Source organism: Ipomoea triloba, chromosome 12 (assembly GCF_003576645.1).
Source record: "Ipomoea triloba cultivar NCNSP0323 chromosome 12, ASM357664v1".
Classification (NCBI taxonomy): Eukaryota; Viridiplantae; Streptophyta; class Magnoliopsida; order Solanales; family Convolvulaceae; genus Ipomoea; species Ipomoea triloba.
The window spans coordinates 10,896,222-10,911,062 of NC_044927.1; the positions used below are offsets into that span (position 1 = coordinate 10,896,222).

At 35.3% G+C, this 14,841-nt stretch overlaps 1 protein-coding gene across 1 annotated transcript; it reads left to right on the forward strand.

The window, feature by feature from the left end:
* Positions 1–419: 419 nt before the first annotated feature.
* Positions 420–14,086, forward strand: LOC115999351. The gene is made up of 2 exons (XM_031239209.1): positions 420–906; positions 13,896–14,086. Exons 1-2 carry the CDS (start codon positions 420–422, stop codon positions 14,084–14,086), a joined length of 678 nt encoding a protein of 225 aa, XP_031095069.1.
* Positions 14,087–14,841: the final 755 nt, after the last annotated feature.

The window sequence follows — 14,841 nt, forward strand, 5'->3', positions numbered from 1 at the left end:
CTTGTTTGCATCCTCTTGAAATGACTCTGTGTAAGGTGACAACCTTATTTTCCTAAGTTCTAATCTTGATAACTCTTGATTCTATTCTTTACCGACGTTGTCCTTGAATCTTGAACCTTAAACCTTTCACTCTCTTTTCCTTGTTGGGTTAAAATTTTCAAAATAAGCATACGTTCTATCAATGTTTTCCTCTATCTACTACCGTACTAATTTTAACTTTCTGTCCCCAAAACGAATTTACCTTATGGAATGGTTCTGAGTTGGATCTTTCAAGAAAAGGGAGTTTACCTAAGCTTCTAGAAAGTCAAAGCAAAGAAGTGTAAAAGCCCGTTCGGTTGGGTAGATTTGGAGAATCGGGTAACCCTAAGACCGTAGTGTCTGCAAGTGTCATCGGAAAAGTTGAGTTGATTCAAAAGAGAATGAAGGCCGCTCAAGATCGCCAGAAGTCTTATGCCGACTTGGGAAGAAAACCAGCGGAGTTCCAAGAAGGGGAGAAAGTGTGGCTGAAGATTTCACCATTTAAAGGAGTAATGAGATTTGTGAAGAAAGGGAAGCTGAGCCCTCGATTCATCGGTCCCTATGAGATCTTAGAGAGGGTTGGGCTAGTGGCGTATCGCCTAGCTTTGCCGGCAGAGTTGGACCGAGTACATGACGTATTCCATGTTTCCCAGTTGAAGAAGTACGTACATGACGCTTCTCACGTGATTGCACCAGAGATCCTGGAGTTAGACGAGATGCTATCCTACGAAGAGAAACCAGTGAAGATTCTGGATTTCAAAACCCGAGAGACTCGTCGCAAAGCAGTCAAGCTGGTGAAGGTGTGTTGGTCGAACCATGGAGTCGAGGAGGCCACCTGGGAGATGGAGGACGAGATGAGGAGGCGTTACCCGGCTTTATTTGACCTAGGTAAGTAGTTGGCTTAGTTTTGCATGTTGTGCATGGGTTGGGTAAGTTAGAAGTTTAAGAGTTAGTAGGGTAGTATGTTCTTAAGTTAAGTTTGGTTGAGCAATCCTTTCTTTAACTTTCGATCGATCCTTTACTTCTTTGAACCGTTCCGTTTCAAGTTCCCGTGAGCTTTGAGCTTCGGGGACGAAGCTCCTTTTAAGGGGGTAGAGTGTATACATACACATATATATATATATATATATATATATATATACATATGGCTTAGGATTGATAAGGCTTGGGTAAGTGTTTATCTTTAGGAATATACCTTGCATCATGTTATTTTCATAATCTTTATACAAGTTCTTATGTTGTTCTTTTGAGGATCTTTTGGGAAAAAGATGATCAAGGTGGAGGTGGAGCTTTGTAAGGAGGTTTGAGGGTTCCTTGGGTGAAGTATGCTTCAAGAGGTAACCATCATGTCTACTAAAATCTATTTTCACACTCTCAATCTATGATATTATTTGGTGTATTGGAATCCTGAGAAATTCTTTGCTGCTTAGCCTATTGTTGTTGTCTATGAGTTATTTTGATGGATTTATGAACTTGTGTTCTTGATCCTTTGCATATTGATGTTTATGAACATTTGTTGGTATGGATTCCCTGTTTATTTGGCTTCTGGGAGTTGTAATCTGAACAATCTGATCCTATTTTTGTATTCTGGAAATGAACCTTGCTTATTCTGTCTGATCTGGTCTGGGAGGGGTTGGATCACACTTACGGAGGACCCTAACAGTATAATGTGTCCCGTGGGAGCCTTCCGCAAGTGTGAGGCGGTGAGGAGTAGCGGAGGAGAGAGTTCCGCCAGGGAGCTCCGTCTCCTTCTTACGGACGGGGGTGGCAGAGGGGTGAGTTCCGTTACGGCGTTCCGCCAAGTGTAACGATGTTTCAGTTCCAGTAAACTATTTGTGATCTTTTGGTCTGGTTGTTTCACCTTTGTTTCAGAATGATTGTTGGAGTATTTTGTTGAGTATTTTACCATGTTTTTGGAGTATTTATTCACCTCACTTGGTTCATTATATGAATCTATTTGGTTGTTTGAATCCTTGATTGTATTCCCTGGGAGTTGGTTGTGTTCGTAATCTGAGATGAGCACTGTGAGTGGTTGGTTCTTGGGTTGAGTCTGAGATTGGATATGGAGTGGTGGATCTTTGAGTATATTTGGGGTTATTGAGGGTGAAGTAATCATGAGCATGACTTGCCTCTGTGCATTTGGGCACTATTTGCCTCTGTATATTTGGGCACTATTTGCCTCTGTGTATTGGGGCACTATTTGCCTCTGTGTATTTGAGCACTATTTGCCTCTGTATATTTGGGCACGATTTGCCTCTGTGTATTTGGGCATTCATTTGCCTCTGTGTTTGGGTTTTTGCCCCTGTGAACTAGCTTCGGGTTTGGTGATTGGTGTGAAAGACGGTACTTTGGTTGAATGTTAAGGTCTTGTGTTTATCCTTGGGTTGAGGTCCGTTTGGTTTCTTATTTGATTCTTGAGTTGTATCGTATCTCGTGGATTATTGGTTATTCTTTGATATATTCTGGTTTGGTTGTTTCTTATGAGTATTCTATTGAATTCTTGACTCGGTTGATATTCTGTGATAGACTTATTGTCTTGTGCAATTCGATTGGATATTGGTATTGTTGGAGAGTCTTTGGTTTATTGCTCATTCAGCGTGTTGTTGTTGAGTATCCGTTTTAAATACTGAACAGTTTGTTGGTGTGTATATTCTATATGGGTGTGTAAACCTATTTACAACATACTATATATATGTATGTCCTTGCGGGTGTGAATGGTGGTTGCTTAGCAGTCTTTTGCTAACGGTTTCTTACATGTTTTCCAGGTATGGAATAAGTCTAAGCGAGAGGGCGTTAGAGCTTATCTTTATGAGGCGGCTTAGACTAGTTTATGATATTTAGACTTTATGTTTTGGGCCTGTGTGCCTATGTTGAGATTCTATATACTATTGGTTAGATTGTTGTTATGATGACAATGCTTTGAGGATTTATACTTTATGCAGTTCAGTTTGAGTTTTGGTTAGCCTGTGCATCCAGGCCGTGTTTTCTTACCTAGATGTGGCATGATACCGCTTAGGTTATAAATCGCTTCCGCTATGTTGTGTTTGTGAGGTGGTTTGTTGTGTGTGTGTGTGTGTGTGTGTATGTGTTTGTGGTGTGGGTGTGTGTATGCTAAAGAAAATAAGAAACAAAAAGATTTGAATGAGGCGGATGAGTAATAACTAGTAATTTTAAATTGATAGGTTGTACATTAAATATTGAATACTTTGTTTCAACACTACATATTTTCTTTCTTTTGATATTTCAATGATAAATTTTTTAGCTAATAATACTTTGTTACCCCCATAGTTATATGGAGGTGATGGTGGACATTGACAAAATGCGGGAGGCGGCGATGGACAAACACACGGAGCAAAGCACTGGCTAGTCGTGTTACATCGCCGTGCTATATTCCTTGCTTCAGCTACCAGTGAAATGTATGCCAAGTTTTATAATTTTAGATTGGTGATGTTAGAGAAAATAATAATTCAAGATTTTTCAAAATAATAAGGAAAAATTGCACTTCTCATCCCTAAGTTATCGGGTAATTGTAAAATTCGTCCCTAAATTTTGGTAATACTCACTTTTCGTCCATAAGTTATAATAATAACAACAACAACAACAACAACAACAATAATAATAATAATAATAATAATAATAATAAAATTACACATCAGAAACAGTAATGGACTGATAAGACACAATCAATAATATGTATATAATATTATAACTTCTGCTATTAATAATTTTTTGTAAATGAAATAATAACCATGGTCACCTGTAGCAATAACCAAGGAGAAAATTAAATCCAACATGGATGTCGCTGTTGCCGGATTCATGGTTGTCAATATACTAGAAATATACTAAGAAGCCTAGACGGTAGTGTTGTGAGGGTGGAATGTGTGAAATAATGTATATTTATAGGGGTTTTGTGGCGGATTCATGCCTTATTCAAAAGTATTTCTCAAAAGATATTACGGAGTATTTTGAAAATATTATTTCATTATGATATAGGAAAAATTACTATACTAATTGTAACAATTACTATTTTTTATTACTATAATAAGCATATTGTAATAACAGTTACTATATATTTATATAGTAACAGTTACTTTTATTTTATTACTATAATAGGCTTATTATAGTAACAGTTACTATATATTATTATATATGTTGATTTTATTACTATAATAGGTATATCAATTATGGAGTATTATTTACTAATTACTATTACTATACTAATAGTAATAGTTACTTGTAGTATAGTAACTGTTAAAAAAAGTAACCGTTACTAAATTGATTAAAAAAATAATTGTTTCTACCAATATAGTAAAAAAATAATTGATATACCTATTACCGTAATTGTTAGAATTGACATTTATAATAATATATACTAACTATTATTATAATAAGTCTATTAAAATAATTTTAAAAAAAAAAGTAAATGTTACTAGTAGTATAATAAATCACACTCAATAATTTTGATAATTAAAATTGACATTTATAATAATATATAGTAACTATTACTATAATAAACCTATTATAGTAATAAAAAAAAGTAGTTGTTACTATTAGTATCGTAGATCACACTCAATAATTCAAATGCTTATTATAGTAATAAAATCAACATATAATAAAAAGTAATTGTTACAATTTGTATAGTAATTTTTCCTATATCTTATTATAATAATAAAAAGTAACTGTTACAATTAGTATAGTAATTTTTCCTATATCTATTTCCTATATTTTTCCTATATATATATATATATATATATATATATATATATATATTACTATGGAGTACTAATATAGTAATATACTAATATATTTAAAGGAAAAAAATTGTTTAAGAAATTTCAAAGTACTCACTCTGTCCTATAAATGTCATTGGCATATTATTGAAAATCAATTTCTTGCTCTTTTTTTGTTTAATTAATCTTCATTTGATTATTTAGAACACGACTCAATATTTTAATATGCTTTTGTATTATTGGGAATTATTTAGGTCATTATGGTATTAATAATTTTTGTTTGTATTTTTATAATAGTACAATTGTACATTATTTTACAAATATTGCACTATTTTTTTTATCGGACAAAATTGTTCTTACATCATTAAAGTTCAATACCTATATATATATATATATATATATATATATATATATATATATATATATATATGGGTAATGCTACTGGCATGGTATAGTTAGCGGCGGATGGAAAGTAGGGGTGGAGAATGAGGATTCTCTCAGATGTCGTTCTCAAAAGGATGACAAATTGGAGTAATTAATTAAGTGTAATGCAACAAGTAATGCTTATGCATGCATTAGGCTATGATGCAATGCAAATCATGACTAAATTCTGTGTAGCTTTACAAGTGTCGTTAACCTATCGGTCTATTAGGTTTTTCTTTGTATGGAGCACTGTTCCGTGACCATGGTCATAAGAAGCATTTTATCAAGCACATTGTCTTCACCTCATTCCTTAATCCTAAAGGAGCAATCTTGGTCTTGAATCTTGAAGAATAGAGGATACTATATATTGTATGGTTCTTAGGAATGATAGGGAAAAGAGTAAGAAAGAATACAAGCTCTTTTATATGGATAGGAAAAATCATTACATACATAGTGTATGTATTGTATTAGGGTAACTAGAATAAATAATGGGCCCTTATAAGGAATGTGTCTTGCATTTTTTATTACAATACTAGTAAGTATGAAATTGTTCCTTCAAAGATAAATAAATTGGGCCATTACAAAATATTCTACTTATAAGAAATATAAGGATCCAATATAAAGAAATCTCTTATAGGAATTAAATCAAGAATTGGGCCTTAGAATAAATAATTAATTCCGGAATAAGAAATATATATATACTATTATCTGCAAGTATTTGCTCCTCCGTGCTATGTGTAAATAGTTAATTTAAGGGGTGAATTAACTCTTAGTTTTATGCTAACATTGGGTACTCTTTGAGTATTTTCAGGTGTATCAGCATGAGCATGGATTATTCGAGCGATTCACTTTTTTTTTTCTAGACTAGTTGTTTTGTAGTTTTTATTTTATTAGTTAATCCAAGGGTTGTTTTTAAACAAATGTATTTAATTCATTGTACTAGTATTAGTTGGGTTGTGTCTTGTAGTGTTGTTCTTAGCCTGTGTGTTTGGATATAGGTAGTTGTCTAAATGTGGCGGTAGCATCCCTTTTTCCTTGTTTTGTTTTATTTCCGCAACTAAAAATGATTTTTAATCAAATGAATTTATTTTTATAAAATATTTTGGTTTCGGAAAAAAGGAGTGTTACAGTAACATTATGTATTACCTAGCGCCCTATCTTTTTGTATGGTGAAATGATGACAAAAACTATAATTAATAATAATAATAAAGTAATTTTCCAAACAAAAAAAAAATTATTGTTTTCAAATCAACCTTAAATCAAGATAATATATTGGATCAAGAAGCCATCTAATCATAGTTAAAATTTCAGTAGGAATAAATTGAAACTTAATTGTCTAATTGAAAATTTTTAAAATAAGTATACACTTATCGGTATTTGGAGGGTAGATTAATTTTTGTGAGGTGGTTTGTTGTGTGTGTTTGTGTGTGTGTGTGTGTGTGTGTGTTTGTGGTGTGCTTGTGTGTGTATGCTAAAGAAAATAAGAAACAAAAAGATTTGAGTGAGGCGGATGAGTAATAACTAGTAATTTTAAATTGATAGGTTGTACATTAAATATTGAATACTTTGTTTCAACACTACATATTTTCTTTCTTTTGATATTTCAATGATAATTTTTTAGCTAATAATACTTTGTTACCCCCATATTTATATGGAGGTGATGGTGGACATTGACAAAATGCGGGAGGCGGTGATGGACAAACACACGGAGCAAAGCACTGGCTAGTCGTGTTGCATGGCCGTGCTATATTCCTTGCTTCAGCTACCAGTGAAATGTCTGCCAAGATTTATAATTTTAGATTGGTGATGTTAGAGAAAATAATAATTCAAGATTTTTCAAAATAATAAGGAAAAATTGCACTTCTCATCCCTAAGTTATAGGTTAATTGTAGAATTCGTCCCTAAATTTTGATAATACTCACTTTTCGTCCATAAGTTATAATAATAACAACAACAACAACAACAACAACAATAATAATAATAATATTAAAATTACACATCAGAAACAGTAATGGACTGATAAGACACAATCAATAATATGTATATAATATTATAACTTCTGCTATTTATAATATTTTTGTAAATGAAATAATAACCATGGTCACCTGTAGCAATAACCAAGGAGAAAATTAAAACCAACATGGATGTCGCTGTTGCTGGATTCATGGTTGTCAATATACTAGAAATAAACTAAGAAGCCTAGACGGTAGTGTTGTGAGGGTGGAAGTGTGAAATAATGTATATTTATAGGGGTTTTGTGGCGGATTCATGCCTTATTCAAAAGTATTTCTCAAAAGTTATTACAGAGTATTTTGAAAATATTATTTCATTATGATATAGGAAAAATTACTATACAAATTGTAACAATTACTATTTTTTATTACTATAATAAGTATACTGTAATAACAGTTACTGTATATTTATATAGTAACAGTTACTTTTATTTTATTACTATAATAGGCTTATTATAGTAATAGTTACTATATATTATTATATATGTCGATTTTATTACTATAATAGGTATATCAATTATAGAGTGTTATTTACTAATTACTATTACTATACTAATAGTAACAGTTACTTGTAGTATAGTAACTGTTAAAAAAAGTAACCGTTACTAAACTGATTAAAAAAATAATTGTTTCTATCAATATAGTAAAAAAATAATTGATATACCTATTACCGTAATTATTAAAATTGACATTTATAATAATATATACTAACTATTATTATAATAAGTCTATTAAAATAATTTTAAAAAAAAGTAAATGTTACTAGTAGTATAATAAATCACACTCAATAATTTTGATAATTAAAATTGACAGTTATAATAATATATAGTAACTATTACTATAATAAACCTATTATAGTAATAAAAAAAAGTAGTTGTTACTATTAGTATCGTAGATCACACTCAATAATTCATATGCTTATTATAGTAATAAAATCAACATATAATAAAAAGTAATTGTTACAATTTGTATAGTAATTTTTCCTATATCTTATTATAATAATAAAAAGTAACTGTTACAATTAGTATAGTAATTTTTCCTATATCTATTTCCTATATTTTTCCTATAGTATTTTACAAATATTGCACTATTTTTTTTATCGGACAAAATTGTTCTTACATCATTAAAGTTCAATGCCTATATATATATATATATATATGGGTAATGCTACTGGCATGGTATAGTTAGCGGCGGATGGAAAGTAGGGGTGGAGAATGAGGATTCTCTCAGATGTCGTTCTCAAAAGGATGACAAATTGGAGTAATTAATTAAGTGTAATGCAACAAGTAATGCTTATGCATGCATTAGGCTATGATGCAATGCAAATCATGACTAAATTCTGTGTAGCTTTACAAGTGTCGTTAACCTATCGATCTATTAGGTTTTTCTTTGTATGGAGCACTGTTCCGTGACCATGGTCATAAGAAGCATTTTATCAAGCACATTGTCTTCACCTCATTCCTTAATCCTAAAGGAGCAATCTTGGTCTTGAATCTTGAAGAATAGAGGATACTATATATTGTATGGTTCTTAGGAATGATAGGGAAAAGAGTAGGAAAGAATACAAGCTCTTTTATATGGATAGGAAAAATCATTACATACATAGTGTATGTATTGTATTAGGGTAACTAGAATAAATAATGGGCCCTTATAAGGAATGTGTCTTGCATTTTTTATTACAATACTAGTAAGTATGAAATTGTTCCTTCAAAGATAAATAAATTGGGCCATTACAAAATATTCTACTTATAAGAAATATAAGGATCCAATTTAAAGAAATCTCNAAATATATATATATATATATATATATATATATATATATATATATATATATATATATATATATATATATATCAATTAGAAGAACGGAGCCAAATTAAATCAAATAAATTACACGGTAGAAATAATCACTGGTCTCAAGGCTTGAACGAAATTACGGGGTGTTACAAGGTGTGCGCATCGTTCCCACTAGGGGGCTCGGCTTAAAGGCTTTGTAAAATCTAAGGTGAATCTAACTTGGATTGCATGCTTGATTGTATGAAGTCTGTGTGTGTTGTATTGTCCAAATGAGACCTTAGGGGTTTTGCTTTGTTTGTATATTCTTAGAGTGTATGGCATGTGGTTACCATTCTTTGTAGATAATGTGGGGGATTTCACCCACTCCGGTTGGCTACACCCTAGAGTTGATAGACCGGTTAATTGATTGAGTAACACAGCTATTTTTGGCACTTAAATGATTAGCGTTTGATTGTGAATTGCTTGAGGACAAGCAAAAGTAAAGTGTGGAAACTTTGATAAGTGCCAAAAGTAGTCGTGTTTGAGGGGTAATTTAGTGTGAAATATGCTATATTAGATGTCCATTAGGCCTAAACACTTGTTAGATTAGGACAATTTCATTGCATATAGGTCAAGGGAGTAATTGTGTGTGTTTTTATATAATTTGCACGAAGCTAAATTTTCGTAGGGCATTCCGGCGACATCTCAGTAAAACAGGCGTAACCGAAGCTAGGAATGTCCGAATGAGGCGAGGCAAGTTGCTATAGAACTGCATCGTTGAGGGCTACAACTTAGAAGAAGACAACAGAAGCAAATTTCAGGTCAACGTTGCCCACACGCGTGGTGGCATGCGTGGATAGCTATTGGAAAGTGTCCACGCACGCAACCACGCGTGGTGGCCGCGTGGTGGCCGCGTGGATGAGACACAGCGCGGAAATTTTTAGGGCAAAATTTTGGAGGCTATTTAAGGAGGCTTGATAGGATTTTTTAGAACAACTCATCTTTTTTTAGACCTAATTTTCTTTAGCCTCTTCCCCTTTGGGGGGAAATCCCCATATTTTGTTTCCTTAGATTAGATTAGATTAGATTAGATAAAATTTCCATAGATTGAAGAAGAAAGATGAAGAAGAAGATATAGTAGATCAAGTGGTTCCTTAGGTATAATACTCAACTCTTTATCTTGAAAGATTGCAACTTTAATCTATTGTTTTAGTTGAGGGGTGTGTGTGCCCCATGTTAGATCTTATGATTGATGCTTGAATTGTAACACCCCGGCTTGGCTATACCGTACATCCGGAGTGGTTACCGCCACACCTAAACTGAACCCAATCAAATCCAGAAAGAGTCCACTCTAGATGCACAGGCTAAAGAAGGAAACTGTTTCACACGCTTTCTACTTGACAAAAGCTTTACGTATATATTGCAGCGGAAAGAAAGGAAGGTAACTAGGTTAGCTACTACTATATATACAAGGATCGACCCATTGGGTCCAAAAACGTGAAAGTTTAGGTTGTTCACATCTTGTTAGCCATACTAGGCTACAAAGATATTCACACAACAAAAGAAGGAGTTGTTCTAAACAGTATACTTCGGAAAGGGCGGAGCAGGAGGAGCAGGAGTCATCATCAAGCAGGATCTGCACATAGTCATCATAGTCCAACACTGCAAACACAACTTAGATGAGCTCTCAGCGCTCATCGGGCTACAAGAGCCCACGCTAGACAACATCTGATAATAGACACGGTGAAGTGTAGTTAGCGCGATGGCTAAGTAAGGATATCCATGGGTTATTCAAAACTAAATAAAGGTTTTGTAAAAATTGTTACATAGAAAACCCTATACCTTACTCATCGGCAAAGATTCTACCTGCAACAGTTATAAATAGCAACTTGCATACATTATGAGCAAAATTCAATAACGTCTCATATCATTTTCCCTCTTGACAAGGTCATTTGGTAATCATTTACATACCCAATAATATATTGTTAAACAATTAAGCATGCTAGTAAGTAGTAGAAAACATAAATCACACATCTTGCTTGTAATCACATTAGTAGAAAAACTTTTCCCTCATAATGAAATTCTCATCACTTTTCACTTTTCAAAGAGAGAGATCACCCACAACTTTTGGGTACTTAAATACTTGTCACATCTTTCTTTCCCGTAGCTACGGCGTAACTACATTCATATTTCAAAATTCCACTTAGTCCTAGATAGAAAGTGTGAGGCCTTTGGAGTCTTTCTCCACTTTTGACCACTTGGATCGTTGAACTCGGGTTCAGTGGTCATCGCCCGGTCTAATACTGATCCCCTGGACTTATAGGAGCGTTGGAATGATTCCTAGCTAGCCTCACTAGGTTCATAAGAACGACACCTACCCGAACATAGAGTGACTATACTTGAGTGTGCACACCCCCGTAGGAGTTCTTTTCCTTCCGGGTGATATAGTACTCGGCGAATAGACTTCGCCCACAGTATGAATGATCATACACATAACTACCATACGGGATAGGCACTTTAAGCTCATCTTTATCCCGTAGGTTAACAAGGTCCTCCACGACTTTTACTAGAATTAAGGTTTGAAAACATTTTTCCACTCTTTTCCCTTTCTTGCTTGAAAATATTTTGGACATACTTGGGTCAATCCCAATACTCGGAAATTAATTCTCCTTTTAACCCAATTCACAAATTCTCCTTTTCCTTTGCAAAACATTTGGATGATCCACTAACATCCTTTCACAAAAGTAAATCAAGTGTAACTACCCTACACTTTCAACTCCAAATTTATCACATAAGTCTCATATTTGACACATACATCTCAATGCATATAACGTGTACATTCCCCAAGTTAAAAGATATAATGTACAAAGGTAATATTTGAGTCTTCAAAAATCCAACCGGTTGCCCGTAGGCTTTCAAAACATCATAATACTCGGGATTAAAAACATCGGGGAAAAGTTTGGTCAAAAACAAGTCGAAAACGAGTCCGCGTCGCGCGGACTCGCGACTGGCCGCAGCTGCGGACGCACAGCGGACGCGTGCGTCCGAGCCGCGTCCGCACGTTCGGCAAATGGCGCCGAAATTGGGTGCCCACGGACGCGCAGCGGACGCGCGTCTGTGCCCGCGTCCGGCCTTTCGGCCGTGACGCCGTAACTCTGGGCGTCGATGGACGCGCGTCCAAGGCCGCGTCCACCCTAAAACTGCCAGAAAATTTCTGGCGCAGTCCGAAAGATTGAGCCGGTAAAAATAGTTCCCGAACTCTTTTTCACTTAAATTTTTTTTATGGTAGAACCCCAACTTATAGTACTTGATGTCCATAAAAATTTTTGGTCATTTTGATCCACGAATAAACACAGAAAATTCCATTTTTGCCCTTGGCAGTGTGCTGTCCAGAATTTCTCTCTCTGGACCAGTTTTGGAAAAAAAATCGAAAACCATACTTATACTACTCCGATCATTATGAAATTTTATATGCGGGTTCTACACTTATTGAACTACATATCTGAGAAAAATGGAGTCAAAATACCTTACCAATTTTTCCCAATAATTTTCGGAAGTCACTGCCAGAGACTAGCTTAATTTTATTTCACTATTTTCACAAGTATAGGCATATATGGACCTAATACAACATATACATGCATAAACTAGCTATCAATTATCTAGTTTCAAATAACCTCAACCAAATAAAGGGATTCCTTACCTCGATGGAAGATTTTAAAGAAAACCGTAGGAGTTGTTGTTTTCCTTCGTTTGAGTCCAAAGATCCTAAAATATCGCCATAACAACAACATATTCATGCACCTTTAGTTTACACTTAAATTCTAAGAAGGTTTTAACCAAAAAAAGTCTAAAATCTTACCTACACTTAGACACTTGAGTTGGAGAAAGGCTTAGGAGTTCTTGATCACAATGGAAGACTAAGCCAAATTTCTTCCTTCTTCTTCTTGGTGTAATTTCGAAAATGGGATGGAGGGGATGAGAGAGATGATAATGTGAGTTTTGGCTTGAAGACTAAGTAATCAAGTGCAATTGCACCATACCTCATTAATGCTAGCATTAAATGATCCAATCTTAGGCTAGATTTGGTTGCCACTTGTCAATACCCTATGGAGTCCTTAAGAAGATCACAACTTAATTGGCCAGTTTCTGGTTAAATCAGATGAAAGCTCGGAGGATTATTACTTAATTCGGGAAAATTCTAACACCAAAATTATCCTAAAAATAATCCCGTCGCTAATCACTCAAATTGGGAATTTTTCGGTATCTCGCGAAATATAGGTACAAGGTTCGTAACAATTTTACCCCTTACAGTCCGCTTAAAATTTTACTTGAACTAACTAGAAGTTCAGGCTTAATCGTATCATACTTAATAATCCAATTCCTAGGAAAATTCGAACTGAATATACATCCCTAAGAATTTTACGGTTCGTGACCGGTACATAGATCGCAGCTTATTAATGACTAGAAAAAAAAAAATTCTTTCAATCACCGAGAGACCTTCTCATAAATGTCATAGCTTAAAAATATATATTCTCGAACCTTAACTTTGTCGGAAAAACCGAGGGGTTACAGTCTTCCCCCCTTAAAATAGTTTCGTCCCCGAAACTTGCTTTTTGATGCTGCTTTAGAAATATCTTTCTTCGCGGTTCACACTTGGTGATGCCCTGATCGTAAGTCAATCTTTGAGAATACGCCTGCTTCCTTCAACTGATCGAATAGATCGTCGATCCTCGGCAACGGGTATTTGTTCTTTACTTGTGACTCAATCGAGTTCTCTATAATCGACGCGCGGTCTAAGGCTCCCATTTTTTTTTCTTCTTAACGAACAGTACTGGCGCGCCCCGAGGTGATACACTTGGTCTGATGAATTCTTTCTCCAACCGTTCTGCCAATTGCGCCTTTAGTTCCTCCATCTCTCTGGGTGTCATTCGATAAGGTGCTTTCGAGATGGGTGAGGTTCTTGGTACGAGATCGGTGGTGAACTCTACTTCTCTTTCCGGCGGCATTTTCGTGAGGTCGTCGGGGAAATACGTCAGGAATTCGCGTATAACTGGGATTCGATTAATCTCAGGTTCTTCTACTTCGGCATCTTACATCAAACAGAGATATGCTACGCATCCCTGGTGAGTGTACTTTTTCAATTTCTGTGTTGTCAACAACCTTGACTCGGGTTGCCTGCCAATTCCTCGGTAGGATATTCTCCTTCCCTTTGGTCCTCGTAGGACAACCTTTCGCTCATACACGCTATCCGGGCTTTATACTTATCTAACCAATCCATCTCGCGCACTACATCGATGCCCTCAAGTTCAAAACGAACGAGGTTTTCGGGACAGTCAGATCCCGCTATTTTTATTGCAACGTTGTCTAACTCTCTCTACGGGTCACTACTATTCCTAAAGCGGTTTTGACATTTAGATCTAACCTAACGGTAGGCCATAACTTCCATCTATCCGCAAATGTAGATGATATAATGGAATTGGTAGCTCCCGTATCAAATAATACTGAGCTAAGCACTGGGTTTATGAGAAAGGTACCGGTTACGACGTCGCTAGCCTGAGCTTGCTTGCTGTTAACGACGTAGATCTTGCCCTGGTTTGCTGCGCTGCTTTCTCCCACGGGTGCTTTCCCTTTGTTGGTGGGATTTGGAGCTGCGTTAGTCGGCCTCCCCAGTTTCCTTGTTGAAAGTTGCCTCCTCCATTTCTTGTCTCCACGGGTTTCTGGCTGGTATTCCCACCGAATCCTCCTTTCTGATTGTTTCTCTGAGAGGGGTCCCGAAAATCGTCCATCCTGGTTCGGCACTCGTAATACTTGTGCCCCAAGAAACCGCACTTGAAGCACCTAATCTTCTCCCCCTGGCAATTCTCTCGAGGTGATCCCGTCCA